This window comes from Orbicella franksi, chromosome 15, assembly GCF_964199315.1.
Source record: "Orbicella franksi chromosome 15, jaOrbFran1.1, whole genome shotgun sequence".
Taxonomy (NCBI): domain Eukaryota; kingdom Metazoa; phylum Cnidaria; class Anthozoa; order Scleractinia; family Merulinidae; genus Orbicella; species Orbicella franksi.
Genome location: NC_138159.1, coordinates 9,348,725 through 9,368,000, shown reverse-complemented (window position 1 = coordinate 9,368,000; position 19,276 = coordinate 9,348,725). Strand labels below are relative to the sequence as shown.

Sequence of the window (19,276 nt, the reverse complement as noted above, 5' to 3'; positions counted from 1 at the left end):
ATACTATCGACCCATAAAACCTCCTATTGAGAAGACTATTGGTAAGACATTTAAGAGAGAAAACGCGAACGTTTTACGTGGACTTCTCTCGTCCCGTTTTCAAGATGGCGGTCCCGCCACTTACCCGCAACAAAAATTCAACAAGAATACACGATAACGCGCGCACAAAACTAAAACAGATAATGCACACAGACAAAAAAATAACAAAAACTGTACACACCTACACTAAGTTAGTAAACAAAAGCGATATTAGGCCTGTTTTTTTGTCTTTCCTAACCTCTGTTGTCCTTCTTCAATGGCGTAATCTGAATAGGCTACTCGAGGTGCTCGCTCGTTGCTATGTGACGTCATACTGGTAGCGATGAGTCTGTCACCAATCAATACCGAAAAACAATAGAGTCACCCCCTCCCTCCTGCAAAATTCTAAAATGATTCCGAAGCTCTCTGCCCAAAATTGAGCCGGATAATTCTAATATTTTTTTTTTAAATTTTCAGGTGGCTCTGAACCCTATGTACATATTTCTTTAAAACTTTGCCAAAAGTTGCGACTTATGATGCTTATTAAAATTTGACAATATAAAAAAATTTCACCGTACCGGTTTTGAATTATAAGTTGCTATGGTAATCTGTTATGTCACGAAAATGAAAACAACGTGTTCACCAAAGATTGGGCAGTTTTTTGATACCATGATTGTAGCATCAAGTGATAAAGACTGGTTATAACGACCCATCAAAATTCAAGTACTGGAAATTGTTTTGAGCCACCTTAAGCTCTTCTTGTAAACATTTGAAATAAAATTACTCTGACAGATCTTTTGTCTTATCACACAGTTCCTCTTGGCTCCATTCAAGAGCTTCCTGCTGAATCGTGCAGTGAGATCAAGGCCAGTGAAGGAAATGAGATGGTTAACGGGGATTACTGGATATACTCTGATGGGAATGCTCAGACAATCCTGGCTCGCTGTGAAGGTACAGATGTTAGCTTTAATTCTCAGGTACCCATTTATACTCTTGGGTGGAGAGAGGCACTCTGAAAGTAAAGTGTCTCCCCAAGAACACAGCACAATGTCCCCGGCCAGGGCTCGAACCCGGACGCTCGATCCGGAGACGAGCGCACTAACCATGAGGCCACAGCGACTCCACAGTTCGGTCCAGTGACGAAACCAAATTCGAACCGAGCAACAAAACGTCAACCCGCCAGCTCGGTCCAGTTGAGACATCAGCAGTCTAGCGATTACAGTGTTTTCAGACAAAGTGTGCATGACCTAACTCTAAAACTAGTGGCAAGAATGTAAGAAAATATTTAAAAACCCATCAATTCAAAGTGTCTGCGCTGAGTTCAAAGTATGTTTAATTGTTGTATTGTCTGTGTGCTTTTCAAGTCAATAAAATTCAAATATGCATTTTTTTGTTTGTTCCAACCGGGTATTCACAATGCTCAACCATGACTGGTGAGATTACGAGCAGACTCAGGCCCTTATTGCTCAAACTCGTGCTGTGATTGATTAAACTCTGTCGTTGCTCTGAAATAAGAAGTGCGTAGTCGATCAACCAAACAATCTAGGGGAAAGCAGTCTCTTTCTCCAGTGGCGTAAGTGGGCTAAATGAGCTAGAAGGGTTTGGAATATCATCCAAATGTACGACGCGAAACAAACTACTGATGACCATAAACGTATCTGTTGGAAAAACTCTAATTGTACGATCCAGCAGTACTTACTCTTTACTGAGATCTTGTCTTGTCTAGTTAGAGCGCTTCTGATTGCCTTGATGTATAATTTGGTCGATTCTAATCACTTTCCATGTTAAATACTTTTTTTACCATTAGTATTGTATATTTTTTATTAATATTTTTTTTTAGGAAACTGGCAGAAAATAAACAAAGAATCCGTTTGCTTTGGGGCGCGAAATAACCAGTTCGGCGCCTTTAACATCACAAAGAGTGGACTTCTCAAGACAATGAAGCTCGTCCACAAGTCGGGCTCGATCATATGTAACCGAAAATCCCCGCCATCCTACTGGGGCTGTAGTACAAGCCCCTACTATAGCAAAAACAGCTTAATGACTATCATTACCAATGCAAAGAAAGAAGCCATCCTGCCACCAGCTGGAGACTTAAAAGCTGGCGTTGAAAACAAAAACCACTTTTACAGTCTTAACGGAACTACCCACACATCTCCAGAGCTGATTTTCCGCGATCTTCCCATTCAGGTGTCTGTGTCACGCAATCAGGAGCTGCAGATATGGTTCGGACAGGATTGGACCGATTGGAGTGAAGAGAATAACAGTGGAACAACATGTGTTGATGTGTATGCGTGGTATGCTTAATATCACATGAGCCTCTGACTTATCTGAAACTGTCAAAGCCAAAAAGTTGACTGAAGTTTAATTTAAACAGACAATAAAAACGTGAACGTAAACTCAACTCTTATTAGTCTTGACTAGAATTGAAATCTTGTTACTTCAGTGCGAAAAAAATGTTATAAGTCACTAAAGAATATTACATAAGAATCTTCGTTTACAAGAGCATATAAAAACAATTTAGACTTTGATTAAGCTACAAAAATATAAGTTCTGAATATTGAAAGAGCATAGATAAAACACGCATTGTATGTGCTGTCGTTTTTATAAAATTTCGGCCAGCGCTAAGGATGAATACAAACCAATATTAACTACAGTAGTGCAAGGGTGCTAAGAAAAGTTTGTAAGTTACACATATTTACAAAAAGTACTTATTCAAGTCAAACATAAAGCATAAGTAACTGTAGACACTGGAATGAATTTTAATCGGTTCATATTTGTCAGAAAATATATATACTTGTCTCGCTTTTCAGTTTTATCCTGTGAATATCGTGACCAACGATCTTAAGGCTTTTCTCCTTTTCTTTTTATCCTTTTATCTTTTTGCTGCAGTGGTGGACCTTCTACTGGGCTTGCAACCAGTGGAACAATTCCCGAGAAAGCATCATCGAGACGGGCAATTCTCAATAGCCAAATGCAGTTGAGGGAAAATTTGCTCAAAGCTTTTCAATCAAATTTCTAAACATTTTCATGCATATTTAATTGTCTTATAATAACTGACCCAATCACTCTGATCTGGGTATCATTGGAAACTGGATCTTTTCCTCCTTCAGAACTTGAGTATAAGTGATGCCAATTTTGGTCGAAGGTGATGACGTCGGAAGTGTAACAAAGGCCAACGCTCATCACAGCAGGTAACTGCCGACACAGGTGTCAATGGGTCAAGGGAGATAGGGTATCTGTGAAGCCTGTGAAGTAGGTCGTAAAGTGTCCAAAAGAAAAACAAACCTGAATTGGCCTTTTTCCTGTAAAATTACTTTGTAATAAGTTCGAGTACTTTTCACGTAATTCAGTCGTTGGCAAACTCAACTGAACGCAAAAGGCATTTCGACACCTTTTAATTAACACTATTTAATCATATCTTATTTACAATCCTTAAATGTGTTCTTCTTTAGTTCTGATTAACAATCTTTTCTCCGCTTGCTCTTGATATCTTTCTTTAGATTTCTTACATGTCAACTTATTTAATTAAACTGCCTTCTTATAAATCGTGAAAGCTTCGCTTTACGTGCATTTTTTAAACATGCCTCTGCTGAATAAGTATTTAAAACATAATCGTTGGATTTGATTTACGGTGATAGTAAATGACCCTGATCTTAGTACAACTATATTGATCACTTGAATCATCTTTAATTAAAGCTGAAGTTAAGAAAGAAAATATGCACGGTGTTTCTATCGAGTTCTAGTATAAATCTAGATCTACTATCTACTATCGTTCGGAATGCCGTTGTCTGATTGGCTACACTACTCACTATCTATTCTGTGATAGATAGTGAGTAGCGTAGCAGTGTGCCCTTGTTAACAAAATGAAAGCCGCTTTTCGGCGTTTTCGAAGTGTCTGTGAAGACGATTTAGATAAGTTTTGAACGACTAGTAGATTTATTCTCAAACAATTAGATTATTCGCTCTCGATTTCTATGCGTGATAGAATTCTCGAGCTCATATTCTAATGGATTAATAGAAACACGCGTGGAAGCTTGGGACAACGTCAAATGAGTGCGGGAATAGCTTTTTCAAGTTGTCCCAAACTTCCAGGAAAGTTGCTACAAACGCGGAGAACATGTTTTCTATTTCGCTCATAAAATTCCTAGACGAAAAAAGAGAAAACTTGTTTACTTTGATCATCAAAACGTAAATTCTCTTCGCTCGCGCCATCATTACGTTAACAGCTCTATCCTTCCATACGGCTGGCACGCCTGAAATCGGATCCAGGATTCAGCAGGAGGGAAAAACTTTTCTGTCCTGACGTCAATGTAAGTTATCAGGAATAGTGTTGAATTCAGGTAACTTTTCTCACTGGAGATGGCATTAAATATTCACGAAAAGGGATTTACGATTTCCAAAACCATATGAAAAAGCGATATGAAAAATATAAAAAAAAAAGTGAAAAAAAAAATGTGAAAAATATGAAACGTTTTGCGTGTCCAAGCTTCCAATTTGGCGCCAAAAATGGGTCGCATGCGTCCGGCATGGCACCTCGCTCGCAGCTCGTCGAGTGTCGCCAGGTAGGGTAATAGCTGTGTTATTTTGAACAAAATATGCTGTTCCTTGTCAAATTAAACCCGGAATTCTCAAGTAAACTATTAGAAGAGGCCAAAGCAACTTTAGCATTACCTTTATTTTTGTTAGCTGCGAAGAAAAACGCTATTGTCGATTCGGTAGGACAGCTAACTTTTGACTGCCGCTCGTACTGCGGGCGCAGCCGCTGTATGCAAGGATGTTTCTATCGAGGTAACAAAAGAAAAACGATTTTAAGGCAATCAGCGCACGTATTTTCTATGGGCTATTTTCTAAATGAGTTTAACATTGAATATAGTTTATACATCGGTAGCTCTTTTAACTAACTTTTCTCATTTGTATTACAAAGTGATCGGGCCGAACCTACAAAATTGCCCAAAATTGCCTCACAGTCATGCTGGGCTACAATGTAACGGAAAATGGGAAAAGTTAACCGCGGTAAACGGCTATTGTGATATCTAGACTAATTCAAAACCTAGCACTCAAACTTTGTTAAGTAAAACTAAACTTTAAACTGACTGTAAGGGTGTTTAAGGTAGTATTTTTACTCATAGATGAAACACTTCCGAGGCTAATGTGTCCAGACGTCCCAAGTTTCATGTAATTCTCGTACGTTTAAACTTTATACTGGCATGGTCTCACAACATTCATCAATCATTATTTATACGGGCAATCATAAAATATTACACCACAAGTAAATCTACATTGTACTTCCTTTAAACATTTCTCCATCTGTGGTCTCGACAATCACAGAAAATGCCACCGGTGTTATTGAAACCCCAAGTTACAAAATAGTGTCACTTCAGGGGCGTAGCTAGGAGTTGCGGCGGGGGGGGGGGGGTCCTGGGGTGCCCGTGACCCCCCCTTTTGTAAGCCTTTCTTAAGCAAACAATATACAACAGGTGGCGAAAACAACATGACAATCTAGTTAGTGCCCTCACTTTGACACAGTGTGACGCCCCCTATCCCCCTTTGAAAAATCCTGGCTACGCCCGCGCACTTAATCATTATCTTACAATTTCTCAAAGCAAGCAGAACAGTGTCTGATGTACACAATGTTAAAAGTAGCTCCCCTTCGTTCCCCGACCACGTGACCAAAACAAGAAGCTGTCTTTACTCTGTGAAATTCTAATGCAGTTGAATTCCGAAATCCCTACAAAAGTTTAATATCATGTTTTAAAAAATCTGTCTGCAATGAACCTACTTCTGCACGTTTTCAAAGGAAAATATAACTGTGTATAAACGGTCTCAAAGTGAAAAGCCAAACCATACACATGTTAACACGTTCCGATGAAAAATTGCTTGCCTTAAAATTCAAGCAGTTTTGTAAATCATGACCAATAGCCATAATCGGGGACTGTCATGACATAACAATATCATGATGACATGACTATTGAGAAGGAAAACTAGTCTGTACAAAAAGTTACTCTTAAAAACGATCCGGTATTTGCTTTTTGTTGTTGTTGTTTTCATAACACCTAAGCTTTGAAGTAAAGTAAGTCTAATGAAGGTTTCCTTCAAACTGAAAGCCGTCTTGTGTATCATGACATATAATATGGTGACATGACTATTTAAAAGGAAACCAACTAATCTTGTTAATTGTTAGGGTAACGACGTAACGGGTAACGCGTGACAGGAGTATCTTTACTATTATTATTATTTCGATAGCTGGAGTAGCACTCCCGTTAGCCTAAATAGCGCTCTGGTTTGACTAAACAGCGTTTCGGTAAGCCTAAAAAGTGCTACTAAATAACACAGACTCGACCTTAGCTCTCAATATTACGCTGACTGTGTCTGTTATTCATTTGTGTGGTTCCCATTCCCAGGAGAGAAAGGAAAACAGTCACGTGTCAATTGGGTACCTCTCTGAACCATCCACATTTTCATCTCTGTATAACGAACCGTTTGAAGGGGAGCGTAACCTAGCGTAACCTCCAGATCTTGTTGAGGATGGCATTTCTGGGAATAAAAAAGAAACGTACTTTTAAAGCCTGTTTGAACAAGACTTATTGAACGGGTTTGGTTGTATCAGTGTAAACATTAGATTAATATGTACTAAGTTTTAGATGGCCTAATGTCAGGGATACTCGTATATGGCAAACTTTAATCTGGGTCATAACGTTTTCGCTTTAAAGTGATCGCTTTAATACTCTTTCTTTGGTTATAATTTCGTGAAATTCAGTTTAACTGAGAAAAATAGTAGTAGAGTTTAAGTTGACACTGCTTTTGGGATAAAATCGCAGTCAGTCAGCAATGTTACTGATATCTATATTTTTTTGTGTGTGTGAAATTTCTGGAGTCAGTTTATTTGTCTTACATGTATATAGCCTAACCAAGGTTTAGCAGAATCAGCGTGGCTTTCATAGCATAGTTGCTTTCGTATTTTCTTGGCGTTACCTTTTACCTCATGGATGCGTTACATCCTACACTTAATTGATTAAGCGAAATAGTGACATTATTCTATATGCAAAAGGTTTCATCTACATATATATGATGATAAAGAACCTGGAGTGAGGTCTCTCATATTCCTCCAACCTGTCAGGCTCTTGAAAAGTTACGCGAGTGCTAGTCCAGATCATTGTGGGATTATATGAATGTGAAAGGAGCATGTTAGAGACGGATCCGGGGCAGGGGTTTAGGGGGTTGACACCCCCTCCCAGAGTAGCATTTTATTTGTTATTTGTTCCACTTGATCACAAAATAGTTCAATGTGGTACTGAATGGTGTTATAAAGGTGGTTTGTTTCACTTACACCAATTTACTGGTTGTCAAGATAGGAAAAGAAAATGTACCAGTTTGGCAACTAGTACTACACTATTATTTTGGATTTTCTGGTAATTAAAAGGGAAGCTCCAGGGGTTATATCATACCTTCACAAACTTTTTTCAAGTGTCAGAGATGCTGAAAATGGTGATTTAAAGGTTAAATCAGAACTTTTTTTTTTAGACACACGGCCAGGGAGCCCAATATAGAGGCTTGTGCCTGTGGGTGCTTGCCATCCATGCAGTGGTGTCAAAAGGTAAGGTGTACTGAACCCCCTTTCAGGAATTCCTAGATCTGCCCTGGCAAGTATCACAGTTATTATCAATTTGTACCTCTGTAAGAAGGGACTATGAATTAAATGATGTGGTCTTTATACCATCCAGCATTGACCCCCTGCATATAAAAACATTCCACCCCTAGAAACCTGCTCAAGCATCTTAAGGCAATATTAGGTTATCCCTTGGTTAAGACCCCCTGCGAAGTTTAAGACTTATTCCTTTGAAAACAACATTCATGTTTTTTTTTTTTTTGCCTTGAGGCCAGATCAAAATGAACATTAATAGGAATTTAGTGTCCCTAAATCGCATAATAAGATATTGTTAAGGTGGTCACATTTCTGATGATGTCATAATCTTGGCAATAGGAAACCCTCAAATGGGGCGAGAATGTTAATAAGCAACATATCAGAAATCAATGATTCTTTGAAGAAACTTTAATGATCTTTGCATGGAATGGTGAGAGTTTTTATTCTCATAAAAAGGACATTTTCATATTTTTTTCTCTTTAGAGACAAAATATGTCACAATTGACTTGTTTTACTAGTTAGAGTAGTTTTCAATTGAGTGCTGTAAAACCGAAACCAAACCAACTACTTACCAATTAGATTAACTCAGCCAATCTCAAACCAATTAGTAAAACCAGAACCAAAACCCAGGTAATTGCCTGATTGCTTTCGACACTCAATTGAAAACCACTCCATCTCTTAAACGATACTGAACCACTGTCAACCATTCCAGCGCAAATCACATAAGGGACAACAAGACAATTACCGCACGCCATATCGTTTCAATTTACACATATAAAATTTGTTGTATGGCAGCTCGCTTGCCTCGGCCATTTCCAATTTAACTTTAATCCAATCAAACATTGATTACAGGTCAAGAGACCTAACTAATAAACACTTAAAACCAACAATGAGTTAACTTTATGTTCTATATTGTTAACCAAGTTTGAAGGTGTTTTGATAAATTGCTGAAGCTATATGATTGTTTTCAGTTGTTTCCAATATGCCTACATGCTTGAGATGTTTTGGAATGTAACATCTCCTCTTATTCTGGCAATTATTGATTGGATGCGTTTTGAAACTTACATCAACCTGTTCTTTAAGAATCAGCTTCACAAAAGGGGGGAAAGTGAGGAGGGGGGAGGGTGGGGAACTTATTTCAGATTTTGGCCCTGGAAGTACTTATTTGAGAAATTTTGGGAGAATTAAAAAAAAAAAAAAACATAAAAGTTATAACAGTGCAAATTGATAGTCTCACCTTGTAGATTAATGCTTCCACCAGCCTCCACGAAATCTCCAAGTAACTTGTCCAGAAGTTTATTTGCCTCAGTCTTTACTACGTAAATGAAGTTGATCATGTAGAGGACCACAACTAATAATTTAATGACAACAGTGGCAATGTTGAAATCTGCTTTTCCCTCGTAATGTTGATCATAGCAGGAGAAGGTCTGGTTGAATCTCACTGGTGTTGGGTCAGTTGAATAAAGTGAACACTTGTACACCAGAGGTGAACTAAATTCATATTTAGACTCTATAAAATTGTACTGAAAACAGAAATATATTGTTGATAGGCCAACACAAAAAGTTGAACACCCAGGGACGACAGTTGCTTCCTCCTGAACTTGTCTGGTGACCAGTTGAGTGGTGAATTAACTGATTGCTGTGACTCCTCATTCTGAATCATTCGATTGTGCTTGAACTTCCACAAGTACCTTGTATTTTGAATCATGGTAATTATCCAAACGGGAAATAAACCACCATCCAATGTAAACATAACATAAAATTTTACACCCAGATCTAAAGTGAAGTTGTCATAACAGCGTTGTTCAGTGGAAACATTCCATCTGGGGACACAGCTGAATACTTCTCTGTCATCTGCATTAATGCTTTGTTGAAAACCAAATATTGCGAAGTCCGAGATTACAAGCGCAAGATATGGAATGAGTCCAAGCACTATCTCTGATTGAAGTATCAGTTTAAGTAAGTCCTTCATTGCAGAAAATCACAGCTTCAGATCTAGAGTTAAGAAAGGGAAAATAAGCACTTTAGCTTATCATATCACTCTAGCTAGGCCTGTAGCTAAACCATTTGCAGATCCTTGCATTTTAAATTGAAGCCCCATCAGGGGGTTCCCATATCCCGTTAATTTTTGGCCTAAAAATCCCGTACATGTCCCGTTAATTCCAGTTGCAAAAATTAATAAATGATTTTCCTACTCAATATTGCGTTTTATCCCATTTTGCACTCGCAATCTCTTTGCATATTTATGGCTGATAAGCCGGGCCAACTCTTTAAAGTCGAATCATCCTCTTTAAAGTTAAAACTTGCCTGCCTCAATTTCGTTAATTTAGAAATTAAAGTCCCAAACACTTTCATCAGCCAAATATCTCCAAACCCGCCATATTGTCCAAATTCAGCAATTCGTTGTCTCCAAATCCCTCCTTTTCAGCGGGCCACTCCTGGAGTTTCATCTCAGTTAAAACCCTTTTATGCAATACTAACCTTCAATGTTATAGTAGTATCCACAATGGATCAGGTTTCTATAAATTCTCTTCCAGAAATGGTATCCGGCCCGGAGGTAATCACACTGCGGAAATGCTTACCAAAACCGACTCCGTAATTTTTTGTATTTTGCAGAACGTCCTCGTACCCAGACTTCTTTGCAGAACTTCCTCATACCCAGACTTCTTTGCAGTACTTCCTCGTAACCAGACTTCTTTGTCGAACTTCCTCGTATCCAGACTTCTCTCTCTCTCTCGTCACCAGAGACCAGCTATCAGTAGAAACCAAGGCTTATTCTGAGGTAAATATTTAAATTATATTATTGATTTAGAGTACGACACACGATGCCTAAGAATAATTTGCCATAAGCCACATGTCAAATTGTTTATAAAGATGACTTTGAAATGGAATTTTTCGTTCCGTCGTCTAACTAAGGGCATAATTTGTGCTTTCTAATTAATATTAGCTTTTCGTCTAGCGCGCTTGATTTTCACAGGCTAAACTAACCGTTTAGATGTGGTATAACCATAGCATCACTGTTGTGTTTTTTTTGAGAATTACTTATTTGTCGACATGTTAAGTTTACTAGGAGAATATATAATTGGTCTCAGACTTGTTCAGGAATTGGTCTCAGGTCTGTTCAGGAATTTCAATGAAAGATGTAATGCCAAATGGTTAGTTTCTCTTTAGTTAAACAATATTGATTTAAGCTTTACCCTTTTACGCTAAAGCATGAATCAATTGTTGTAAAGTAAACAATTTCACTGACGTCCTATGGTAGGCGAGTTCTAACCCTTTTTCTTTTACACAAGACATTTATTACTAGGAGATGGACTACAAATAACACGTATCGAAAGTTTGACTGCATTTACAATTTAATGATACAATTTATCTTAAGGACGGTGCCTACTTTTGTTAGTGTGCATACTTTCTGCACATCGCGCAAGGCATGGTTCAAGCGCCATGCGCGCTGGGGTTGGCATTGATGCAGTCAACTACGCTACCAAGTACACGACTAAAAGAAAGCAAAATTTTCCTACTGTGACCAAATCAAGTTTAATGATCCTATACTTAAACCAGGAGAGAATACCAAAATAGCAGCATATCGCTGACCGCTAACTGTTAAAGTCATCCAGCTGAAAAACTAGCTGTTTTCTGTGGAAAATTATACTGAAATCCAACTGTAAACATGTACCTGCAGATGGCATAGGGCGTGCACAAAACAAGTGCAAAATACGCAAATGTTTTACTTACCGGGGAGGTTACAGGAAAAAATGTAACGGGCACCGTAAAAGTTTTCAAAAAAGATCAAATTAACTTTAAAAAATGCATGGTAATACCCCCACATTTTATGTTATGAAATGGAAGTGGCAAGCCTATTCAACACGTGATTAGTTTCTGGTTATGAGCAAAAGGTATTTAGACTATATTTCAGCTGAACCAGAGGAAGGCTGTCAGAGACGCTAAAAGGGCTGTTGCAACAATTTTGTTATTAAAAACATAGGAAAAATGATTTTTATGCTACCATTTACCATGCAGTTTTAAGATCTTTATAAATGTGTGAGCTTTTCTGTAAGTAAAGGTGAATTCAAAGGAAATCTGTGAAGAAACATCCTTTCCTTCCTTTCTCAGAAAATGCTGATGTCAGCATTTTTTGAGATTCAAGGCTAATTATCTCGAAAAAAATGCGTGGCTACCCCAACATTTCTTTGTGGATTCCAATAACCCTTGCAAAGGTCAGCTGCTTTTCCCACATGGTCCTTTAATCTGGCACAAAAACCTTTGTATTTAGTGCGCACCATCCTTAAAGAGTGTTCTGTTTATTTTTATTATCCCAGGAGACTTGTGGTAATTACATGCATATCCAGCGACAAATATCACTTGCAAAATAGCTGATATCAGTCATGCCCATTCAAACCTCACAGTGGACAGAATTTCTCCTGTGTCCTATATGTAACTATCAATTTGATGACTGCAATCGGCAACCAGTCACCTTGGGATGTGGACACACGCTTTGCATTTCCTGTTTGTCAAAGCTGTCTAAAACACAATGTCCATTTGATCACGTTCATACTGATACAGACATCTCCAAGCTTCCATTTAACTATGCTTTGCTTCAGCTAGTTGGAGTGGAAATAACAGAAGACGAACTTCCCCCCATAGAAAGTGTACAACACAATGCAGCTCAATACAGAACATCCAAACGTTGTATTGAGAAGCTTGCATTGTTGTTGAAGCCCTTCACTGGTGCTGCAAATGAGACAGCTAGTGGAACAAGTAATCGTTGCAATCAGGGTTCTTCAAACAATCTCCTCTCAAGACCAATTCAGCGAAAGCTTGTGTCTCTAGTTAATTGTCAGCTTGCTGTCCCTGATGGTCGAGTGAGGGCCATTTGTGCTGCCAGAAGCCTCGGGGAAAGGACTGTAACAGAGCTTGTGTTATTGCATCAAAACAAGTCAAAGTTGCCTTCCCACCTCTGGGCTGCTATGCGGGATCGTGGTTGTCAGTTTCTGGGACCAGCAATGCAAGAAGAAGCTTTAAAACTAATTTTATTGGCTCTTGAGGGTGGAGAGGCTTTGTCTAGGAAAGTTTTAGTTCTGTTTGTGGTCCAGAAGCTGAAATCGCGGTTTCCACAAGCTTCCAAAGCAAGCATTGGTCATGTAGTCCAGTTGCTGTACAGGGCATCATGCTTTAAGGTATTCATAATCTTAATGAACCAGGATTGGCACTATGTTAAGTTAACTGCTCTCTGAAATTTGTAAAATCTCCTACCACTTCCCTGGAAAATTCCTCAAAATGGTCTATTTTCCGTCTACTCCTGGAAACTCCTGGAGTTTAAAAAGGCATTTTTTCTAAAAGCATTTATAACACAAAAAGTCTGAGTTCTGGGTCCTGGAATTATTTTTAATTTGGAAAACCTGGAATTCGAACATCATTAAGTTAGAAGTCCAAACCCTGTTGTACTCCATCACTGAATTAAGTTGAACTCTGCTATTTTGAATGCTTAGAAGAAAATAGTAAAGATGTAGTTACACTGTATGTACTTACTGAAGCTCAGGAATGGATGGAAAATATGATTTGTCCAGAGGTTATGGTTAGAGACCGAGTGTAGTGAGGTCAAGATCTGTGCTTAATGACCAAGAGCCAGATATTTTTGAGTAACCTCAAATTACAGGTCAGAGAAAAAAGACTGACAGCTGATATTCTCCCAGTATGGTCCTGAACAAGCTTGGCTAATAACTAATTAAGAGATTTATTTCATGACTGAAAATTTTAGAAAATCTTTACTGAAGAGTAAGTACTGCTGGATCATTCATTTATGTACAGGACAGTGCTGGTTCTGTATTTAGAGAATATTGGACCAGCAATGCAGCAATGAAACAATCTGTTTGGTTGATTTTAGTTATTGGCCCTGCTGAACTAACTTAGTCATGTGGTAAATGTTAGCAGAGTTATTTACTCAAAGAGTATACTCACATCTACCATTCCGTGTACATGTGGGCCAGCTGAGCCCTTGGCTGCTAAAGTTAAAAAATGTTTATCATGACATTAATTTAAAATTTTAATGTTAATGCCTCTTACTGTAAAAGTTTTGTTAGTTAAATCTGCGTGAGCTACATTTTGTAATATAAGAACGTATTATTATCGATGTTAATGCTAAGATTTTTCTCAGGTTGAGAGAAAAGACAATGAATCAGCTCTGTTTCAGCTAGACGAGCAGGTACAGTATGAGTGTTTTTACTTCATTGTGAGATTAAGCCTTTCTCGGGACTCTTAAGGATAAAATCCCCAAAAGGGCAGGGGCTCAGTTGCATGTGGGATTAAGGCTCTGCACTGAGTTTCCATTTTGAATAGATCCAACCTGAAATAGGTACCCTTTTGGGCCAAGACTCAATGCATAGTCCATTGTGGGTTATAGTAACCATCCCAAGATCAGAGATAATCAAAGCACTCATTACCATTATTCACTGGTTTGGTTTAATGGTTCATGAATTACAAGCCTTTCTCCCCTAAGAGATACCAAGATCCTGTTTTGTGGGTGTGGCTTGAAATGTTTTTCACCCCTAAGAGGTACCAATTATAATGAAACAGATTGCCTCCTTTTTTTTTTTTTGGCTCAATACCCTAAAGGGTACTGTGAAAGCTCCTGCTGTGGACGTTTTGAGACTGAACACCCTGAGAGGTACCAAACCGCATTTTCAACCCCTAAAAGTGCGGTGAGCATCCCCATTCTTGTTGTATGAGAGAGCCCCCCCTCCCACTGGGCCTTTCTCGCGTTCTCCTGTCATCCCATGTGGGTTAAACTCCGAGAAAGTGCAGTCTATTAATTAAATGGTACAGCAAAACCAACTAACTGACCAGCAGGTAAATACACTGAGTCTGACATTGTGTTGGCTACACATCATTGACCATGATCTAATGATCAATGCACTGTACGAGAAGCTGGTCAATCTTTGCAAATGGCTTTTACTTTGCATTTGTGCGATGCTTATAAAATAAGGACTTTTTTGTCAGTGGGTTAAATTAAATGCTAAAACAATAGACAGCTCACTCATGGTTTCTTAATTGACTTTGACAGTTGGTTCACGACTTTGATTGCCCACTAAGAAACCTCCAGCCCATTGTCCAATTATTTTAACTTTTCAAATGAATTAAGAAAAAATAGTAGCAATTAACAATTTATGTAAAGCATAATGTCCTCTTTTAAAAATTTATGTTTATTTTGTATCAGTGTCGTACATATGATGGTTTGCGGAAGACGCATGATGCACAGATAGTAAAAATTGCTACAGAAGCAGGTCTGCACATCTTCCCGGACCAGTGGTCCTCACTGCTGTATGGTGACCAAGATCACAAGTCTCACATGCAGTCAATTATTGACAAGGTTTGAGAACTAGTAACAATTTTGTTGAGAGAATTGTAAATGGAGTCATGGCACTGTTTGAAACTCAATTATATCAGAGGAACCAAATCTTTTACAACTATAAATTGCAAACTGGATTTTTTTCTGTTGATTAGTATCAGCAAGTATAATTTGAGTAACTATTACTATAGATTCTAAAATTAAATTTCCTAGTAAACACAGTCAAAATGTTCAAACTACTAGTAAATTCTGTTTCTTTGGGGTAATTAAAAGCTTTTCTGAGAAGTAAGCAGTTTTCTTGGAGTGAAGCTCAATAAAAACTGTGAGCTTTAAGGAGCAGATATGTCCAATGGAGGCTATTGCGTGCGTTCATTATCCTGCAAATATTAATTTTTTTAAAATTATTGGGGAATATCACATGGTGGCCTCAAGGTTAGTGAGCTTGCTCCGGATCGAGCGGTCCAAGTTCGAGCCCTGGCTGGGGATTCAAGATTGGGCCAGACACTCCTCTCACAGTGCCTCTCTCCACACAGCTAGGTGTATAAGTGGGTATGGGTGAATTTAATGCTGGGGGTAACCCTGCGATAGACTAGCGTCCCAACCAGGGGGAAGTAGAAATACTCCTAGTCACTTCCTGCTCACAGAAACAGGGATAAGCTCTCATCTGATGGGCCACTTGGCTGGTATGCAGACTTAAACCTTAATTACCTTCATCACTTGGAAAGTTGGGGCACGTTCAGTCATTTGATTTAGACTAATCACATTCGGGCAAAAACATTTGATGGATTAGATAATGTACATGTGCCTCTGAGTTCTAAAATGCATTACCAGTAGTTCAGCCGTATCCATGTCAGTTCTAAATGTATAAGACTTTGACAATCAGAAAAATGTTTATACCTAAATTTACCTAATTTCTGGTAATTGCTTTGATGACATTTCAGGGGAGTTTGCTTGAGACATGGTTTGTATTTGGACAAGTTTGGTTGAGCCAAAATTACCATAGCGAGATCAAACAAGCCTGAAATGTCTCCAACCCGGGGGGGGGGGGGGGGGTGTTTTGGGAATTTCTGGGTGGTGATGTGCTGCTGGGACCCTGGAACCCTTAGCCTATACCAGAGCTAGTTCAGCTGAATTTTGCAAACCTATACTAGAGTGAACTCCCCAAATCCCCCCATCTATCAACACTGTTGAGGCTGATTTGCGTAAATTTAAACTTGCCAATTTGATCATTTTCATATTTTTGAGCGGCATTTCCTGGTTTCCTTACTCTAGATAAAATCTATCCTAGAGTAAACTGCTTGAAAACCATACCCTTCACAGCAGCTCATACCTATATAGCCCATATATGGCAGTGCCCCCCCAGGCCTCCAAAGCATACCAAAAGGCCCCCCCCCCCCCCAAGGCCACCAAAGCATACCAAAATTCAGCCATCGTGTCAAAAAGCCTTGATATCATGGCCAGTTTGGTAAAGCCAAAATAACCATGACAAGATCAAACAAGCCTGAAGCATACCAAAAAGGTATGGTTAGGTATGTTGTACCTAAATCCAGCCATCGTGTCAGGAAGCCTTGATATCGTGGTCAGTTTGGCTGAGCCAAAATTAATTTTTGCTATTTATTAATCAAATGTACTGTAATTCTATTTTGGCACATCAAAAAAAAAAAATCAAAAAAGAAAATTAAAACTAAAATATCTTGTCAATTAGGCCTTCATTTTGCAGGATATCAGGACAGTAGACACGGTTTCTGATTGGCTAGTTGCAAATTTTGATGGTTTACGATAATAAACAGTTAACACACTTGGGCAGATAATCTGATAACTCTTAACTGGTGACTTGTTGATTTTTTAAAGTCCCTGGATTGCATTCCCAGCAGTTCTATCTCAGTGTTATTTCTAAGTAACCATGGTTAATCCATTGCATTTCATTCTGTTTTAGCTACAATCACCAGCCTCGTTTTCTGACAGCATTGAGCAGCTCATCATTTCTCTTCAGAGATCTGGGGATCCTGCCAATCTTTGCCAGATGCAAAAGCAGTTTGAATTGCTGTCCCAGATTGATGCCTCTACAGGTTTGACCCTCAACCTTTCCTCTTGCAATTAACAGTGACTAGAGCTAAGTTAAACGATCTTGAAAATACATTTATTGGCATTATTATCTAACGTCCCTGGGAAGGATACTCTCACATAAAAAAGAATAGGGGTGCTCAGCCTACCTTTTAAGGGTTAAAAAAAAGAGGTTTTGGTAGCTCTTAGGGTGTTCAGCCTCAAAAGGTCCAAAGCTGGAGCTTTCACGGTACCTTTTAGGGTTAGGAGTGAAAAGAATTTCAAGCCACACCCAAAAAAACAGGATATTGGTACCTCTCAGGGATTCTTGTTCAAATTTTGTACGAGCACCCCCGTCCTTTTTATATGGGATCCCCTCCCCCTCCAGACCAACATCGTTTTTCTTGCAAAGGTATATCAAATAGGGTTAAATCATAGTGAATCATATTTATACCATTAAAGTTAAGCGCACATATTTAGCATTTTTAAGAGAAAACTAGTGTACTGGACAATTCTCTGCTAACTAGAATTAATTCTATAAAATAATGTTAAAATTTGGGTGCTGTTAGCCTCCTCCAGGCAAGTGAACACCTGGAATGGACTATGGTGCTGTCAATATACAACCACTGCTTGTGAGGTAGTGCACTTATTTAGCAATGAGTCAAAATTGGCCCATTTTGTGCCTGTTGAAATTTTAAAATATTGGAACTGAAATATAGATTCTGAAATATAAGTACTGTTGAAATACACATAACATCACTCTGAAGTTAAGGAGAAAACATTTTCTAGGGTGTTATCTGAAAAATTTGCCTCCAGACATCCAGAGTGTCGCCCACTAGCCAGATCAACAACTTTACAAAAAGCTGGCTGTGCTCCTGATAATGTACCTTTGTTTGGTTGTCTACTGCAGAAGCAACATGCCCAGAGTGGAATGAGTTAGAACAAGCTATGAGTTCAGTGTATTCTGTGGTTCAAGGACTTGTTGATTTTTTAAAGGTGGGTTAATGTTATCGAATGTTTTGACTGTTTGCTTCTGTTTAATATTATGAGCTCAAGATTTCCATGAGGTGATAGTTGACGAGGCTAACCCTCACAAAGGGCTGAATCAACTGTAACCTCACAGAAATGGATAACAAATAGTCTAATTGTTTTGGTAGAATTCTAACTAAAACTCCGGAAAATTCCTTCAAATAGTGATTTCCAATTATTATTAGTATTAAACTTCATTATATCTCTCAGTTACTACGCGCGCTGTGATTGGTCAATTTAGCGGGCCGTATTCTATTGTACGGCCCGCTAAAATTTAAAGCTGTTTCTGTTATCAAAATGTACAGTGATTTACCGCCAAGTGCTCTTTAATAACATTTACAGCAAGTAAAATTTTAAAACTTTCTTTTACTTTAAATTGTGCTTTAAAACGTGTTAACGACTGAACAACGAATTTAAATTGGCTCGTTTTGCTTTCGACGTGCGTGAGAAATTTGAAGCCGTTCCTTGTGAATAGAAATAATTCCAGAACCCGTCAGACACACAGTAGAGATATACTCAATATCTTAGTAACCTCTTGTTCTCGGTCCGCAGACTGTAACTTACGGATTGTTCTGCGGCATTTTGTAATAACTACGCATTTTGTAATAAAGTTGCAGCATTTTGTAATTACCTGCAGTATTTTGTATTAAATGAAAACGACGTATTTTGTAATAAGAGTTCCAGCATTTTGTAATAAACGTTAGTCTACGCAATTTGTAATAACGTTGGTGACGCAAATTGTAATAAGTCTCTTCACACGATAATTTCACGAAGCATACAGATTGGCTGGATTCCCTTCAACACCAACCTGATGGAAAATCGGTTACTATATCAATGTAGGATTTTTTAAAACTGAATATGAGTACAGTATCTGCATGGGTATTTGTACAGTAGATGCACGCGAAAGTGGGTAAATTACATTACAATGCTAACACTTTGAACAGGAGCTTTATTTCTATTTATTTTACATTATCATATTTAATTAACTCAATAATTAATCATTACATTTTACATGAAAATTATCTTGACGATCACTTATGATGTGAGACTCCTTTGTCAATGAATAAACTAGAACTTGAATGTACACATTTGCTGTGTGGCAAAATTTAACAACGACACTAGCGACAACAACGACAGCAGTCCATGATCATGTCTTTCCATGTCTTACTTTCGCCAGAAAATTTTCTTAATTCGAA

General features: G+C 38.4%; 2 protein-coding genes across 3 annotated transcripts in view; both read left to right on the top strand.

Annotated features, from left to right (window-relative positions):
* The window catches only part of LOC145470464 (uncharacterized), a 28,674-nt gene extending 25,369 nt beyond the window's left edge, over positions 1–3,305 (top strand). Inside the window, exons 3-4 of the mRNA XM_081454279.1 lie at positions 832–969; positions 1,859–3,305. Coding sequence (XP_081310405.1) covers positions 832–969; positions 1,859–2,325 — 605 coding nt within the window. The 3' untranslated portion in view covers positions 2,326–3,305. The remainder of the gene's footprint in view (positions 1–831; positions 970–1,858) is intronic.
* Positions 3,306–10,038: 6,733 nt separating this feature from the next.
* Positions 10,039–17,136, top strand: LOC145470450 (roquin-1-like). Of its 2 annotated transcripts, XM_081454262.1 has the most exons (5): positions 10,039–10,445; positions 11,983–12,840; positions 13,818–13,865; positions 14,877–15,029; positions 16,945–17,136. In XM_081454262.1, exons 2-5 carry the CDS (start codon positions 12,049–12,051, stop codon positions 17,107–17,109), a joined length of 1,158 nt encoding a protein of 385 aa, XP_081310388.1. In that variant the 5' UTR covers positions 10,039–10,445; positions 11,983–12,048; the 3' UTR covers positions 17,110–17,136. The 2 variants fall into 2 exon arrangements, with proteins under 2 accessions (XP_081310388.1, XP_081310389.1); XM_081454263.1 differs by lacking the exon at positions 10,039–10,445 and having other exon boundaries at positions 11,885–12,840.
* Positions 17,137–19,276: the final 2,140 nt, after the last annotated feature.

Bases quoted from the DNA above. Each gene is read 5' to 3' on its own strand.
- LOC145470450 (XM_081454262.1), top strand. From the start codon at position 12,049: ATGCCCATTCAAACCTCACAGTGGACAGAATTTCTCCTGTGTCCTATA. The intron at 13,866-14,876 runs GTACAGTATGAG...ATTTTGTATCAG, and splicing joins TGTTTCAGCTAGACGAGCAG to TGTCGTACATATGATGGTTT. The intron at 15,030-16,944 runs GTTTGAGAACTA...ATTCTGTTTTAG, and splicing joins TGCAGTCAATTATTGACAAG to CTACAATCACCAGCCTCGTT.